Below are 3,692 nucleotides of genomic sequence, written 5' to 3' on the forward strand. Positions count from 1 at the left end.
TATTTGAATTTTGATTTAATTTGCTTCCTCAAAGAGATTTTTTGGTTTTCTATTGTTAAATTATTATAGATTTGTATTTATTTATGAGTTGAACCATTTTTATAAATTATTGTTAAAAATCAATTGATATATAATATATTAATACATTTATTTAATCAATTGATATATAATGTATTGATATGCTACAAATATATATATATATATATGTACATAATATATTTTAGATCAATTAAATTTTTACATTCGAATTGACCAATCGAACCAGTGATCCAATAACTTATCCGATTCAATCACTTATTCGATTTTCAAAACATTACTCTAAATAATCAAATGTCTTTTTCTGGTGTTTGTTCAGTTTCTAAAAATAATAGGACAATTAATGGGAAGGCGAATAAATTGTTTCATCACTACCAGGGTAAAGAGATCATTTCAAATCAAAACATAAAGATGGATATAACAATATGCAGAAAAAACTTCACTGTCAATTTCAGAGAGTTCGTTATCTATAACTGACTTAAAAAACCTCCGACATTCTAAGCTTCAATCATTTCAGCAACCAAAGCACTATAGCTATCTTCTGAACGATCAGCTCCACAACTCTAATTATTAACTGAACATCTGACTCTAAGGATACAAAATCAGAGGAAATGAAACCTGTGGCCAGATAATATCAAGGGCAACCAACTCTTGGAGGTCTTATAAGTGTACGGTGTGCGTAACTTCTTGACTGCTGGATACACTCAGCTCAGATGAAAAAATGCTCATCCACCATCACCAAGAATATTGTATTCTGAATATAATTTAAGACTGAGAAAGAATGAAACTTGTGATACTTCACGGTGAACAAACTATATGGATTTAGCACTCCCAGAAACTGTTTTTCAGACTAACAAGTTTGCCTTGCAGGAGTCTATGGTCAAGTTTTGGAGCTTGAGCAGCATCATGTCAATTTTCTAAAAAGGGTTGCACCATGTGTTGGTCACATAAAGGGAAATATACATATATGAAAAGAGATGAAGCAAAACCAGAGGGGTAAAATTGTTCTGCAGGAATAAATTTCAAAGGGGAAGGTAGATGTCAATATATCATGATCGAAAGAAGGTAAAATGACAAACCTGTTCATCGTGAATTTCTTCTTCTAGTCTTTCGCCGGCGATATAGTAGGAAAGCCACAGCAACAATCACAAGAAACACCTGGACATAGATCAAAGCCTTCAACCTGGAATAGCAACTTAATGTTATTTCTATGAAAGGGTGAAACACACAGTTTAATGTAGCAATGTGGTAGACAAAGAAATACCTCTAAGTTTCTGTACTGAGTCCTCCATCTTAATCCCAGATTTAGTTTTTCTTGAATTACGAGAATCCAGATTACTGGTTGTCGAGTCATAATTTGTTCTCTGATAGAGAATATTCCCACCCATGATACAAGTGTTAGGACAAATGACAGTTCCGCCATATTCGTCACTTCCATCACAGCAGTCTATAAGAACGAAAGTTACTAGAACTAAATAAGATATGTCAAATAGTATCAGTTGGTATGAAGTAAATATGACATACACAAGTTGAAACTACAGGTTAGAGGCTTTATTAACTTGAATTGAAATTTGACGCTTCAGAGAGGAGGAGAAAAGTTGACGGCCGTGGAACATATAATACCTCTCTACCTATGTAGTGATTTTATAAACACGGCAAGCTAAGATAAGGGGGCATGCAGAATTTGCTAAGGTGATTAAATTGTGCAAGCAAATAGTACTAAGTTAACAATAGATCATTCATAGGTCTATTCTGATGTGAAAGCATCAATAATATCACTCGCCAAATTGAAATCCATATAGTGTTAAATTGGCAAGCCTACCCAGTGCAATGATGACCAGGAAAACACTAAGGAAACAAATTTACCGAAAAAAAAAACACAAAGGAAACAAGTTCTATATAGCCTGGATATATATGTTGTGTCTTATTTAGTGGATTTTCAAGATCAGGGCGTCTAGGTAGAACCCATTATTTCATTAAGCTATTTTCACAAACATATGCAAGTCAACAAAAACTATGCTAAGATTATCCAGATGAAAAGAAGTTCAGGAAAGAAATAGAACACATACCACAAATGCGATCATTCACACGAGAAGAAAACAAGAAAGCTGGTGTACTTCCCGTATTTCTGCAGTAGAATCTGCCAGCTGGACATGCAGAAGTTCCTACATAATCGAAAATAAAGCCACATAAACTTAAACAGCATAAAACTTCAAAATTACTAACAAATCAATATTATATATATATATATATATATTACATGAACTCAGGTAACACATCAGAACTCACACAATTAAAGCTACAGTGCGTAATCAGCTAAAGTTCCCAAAAACCAAGACTTCTCTTTGCAAAATACCTAAATTGAACAACATTTTTCGATCTAACAATTTATTTCTCATTTTCCAGTACACTTTTCTTCAGCCACTAAATTTGACAACGAAGAGACTTCACTCTACTAACAAAAAGTGCACAAGCCAAAATACATGAAACAAACTAATGAATTGCTCCATTAAATATAAGAAGAGATGCAAAAATGACTCAAATTAGAAAAAGACAAAGGCAAATTACCGGGCTCATCAGTGCCGTCGGCGCAATCACAGAAATTGTCGTTGAGACGGTCTCTGGTGAAAGATTTCGACCCATCTTTGCATTTGATCAGCTCCGCATCGTAGTACTTCTCGTCTGCAATTCCAACACTATAATGCTCAATTCACAATGCATTGTGGCGTGCGAATGTTGTTTGTGTGTGTGTCTGAGAGATTGGGCAATAGAAAATTGACCTAGAGGGTGGATTCCAATGGGTAGTCGAGAAGGAGAGGAATATGAGAGGTGGATGTAGAGAGAAGCGAAATACAAACAAGTGATGAGAGCAAGACTCGTCGCCATCTCCAGTTGGGATTTCAGCAACAGATCGCCTCTTTCTCAAACTTCAAGTCACAATTACGTTTCTTGCACTCCATTCGCAAAAAATCACGGAGATCTTTTTCTTCACACTTTCATCCAAGGCCATCGGCGGCAGCGAAAGAGTTAATACAATTCCTTCGATCGAAGAATTTGTATTTTGGTTTGAAAAGCTTTTTCAGTGTTCAAGAACATTGTAAATTTAGTCAACCAACTCATAATGAGTATGGATATGCTCATCGATGTAGCATTTTGAATCCCGCTGGATGGGGGTCAAAATTGAAGTCCCTCAGCTTCCAAAGATTCAACTTTTGTACTCAACAGTTGACACTAATATTTTTAGAATTAGATTGAAAATCAAACCGGTAAAATTATTAGATATTAATTTAATCAATCGGATCAAATTGAAAAAACGAATTAATTCGAATCTTATTATATATATATGTATATATATACAAATATAAAAACTAAATTTAAAATAAATATACGTTGAATTCAACTAATAAAAGCATACATACAACATAAATCTTTACTAAATAGATAAATAATTAAATAAAATTAGTCAAATTTACTACGATTTTGTAAAATTATAATCAACTCAATTCCAGACATCTTAATTTGCATACATTTGTAAGAGAAAAAAAAAAGATAAAAAAGACCTTTTGAGATTCGGGAAGAAATTGAATTTGATTTTAGTTGAAGGTTTGAGGTTGAGAGGGAGCTTTTTTTATTAAAAAAATCTATCAATCAACTTT

At 33.4% G+C, this 3,692-nt stretch overlaps 1 protein-coding gene across 2 annotated transcripts; it reads right to left on the reverse strand.

Annotated features, from left to right (window-relative positions):
- On the reverse strand, window positions 407-3,177 carry LOC105178455 (glucosidase 2 subunit beta). Of its 2 annotated transcripts, XR_849134.2 has the most exons (6): window positions 2,817-3,177; window positions 2,605-2,718; window positions 2,106-2,201; window positions 1,301-1,483; window positions 1,116-1,219; window positions 409-953 (listed from the first exon to the last, which is right to left on the reverse strand). XR_849134.2 is itself a non-coding variant. In XM_011101923.2 (5 exons), the coding sequence occupies exons 1-5, from the start codon at window positions 2,920-2,922 to the stop codon at window positions 1,215-1,217; spliced, it is 504 nt and encodes a 167-aa protein (XP_011100225.1). In that variant the 5' UTR covers window positions 2,923-3,177; the 3' UTR covers window positions 407-1,214. The 2 variants fall into 2 exon arrangements, 1 of the variants encoding a protein (XP_011100225.1); XM_011101923.2 differs by having other exon boundaries at window positions 407-1,219.

The sequence above is a fragment of the Sesamum indicum genome, linkage group LG16, assembly GCF_000512975.1.
Source record: "Sesamum indicum cultivar Zhongzhi No. 13 linkage group LG16, S_indicum_v1.0, whole genome shotgun sequence".
Taxonomy (NCBI): Eukaryota; Viridiplantae; Streptophyta; class Magnoliopsida; order Lamiales; family Pedaliaceae; genus Sesamum; species Sesamum indicum.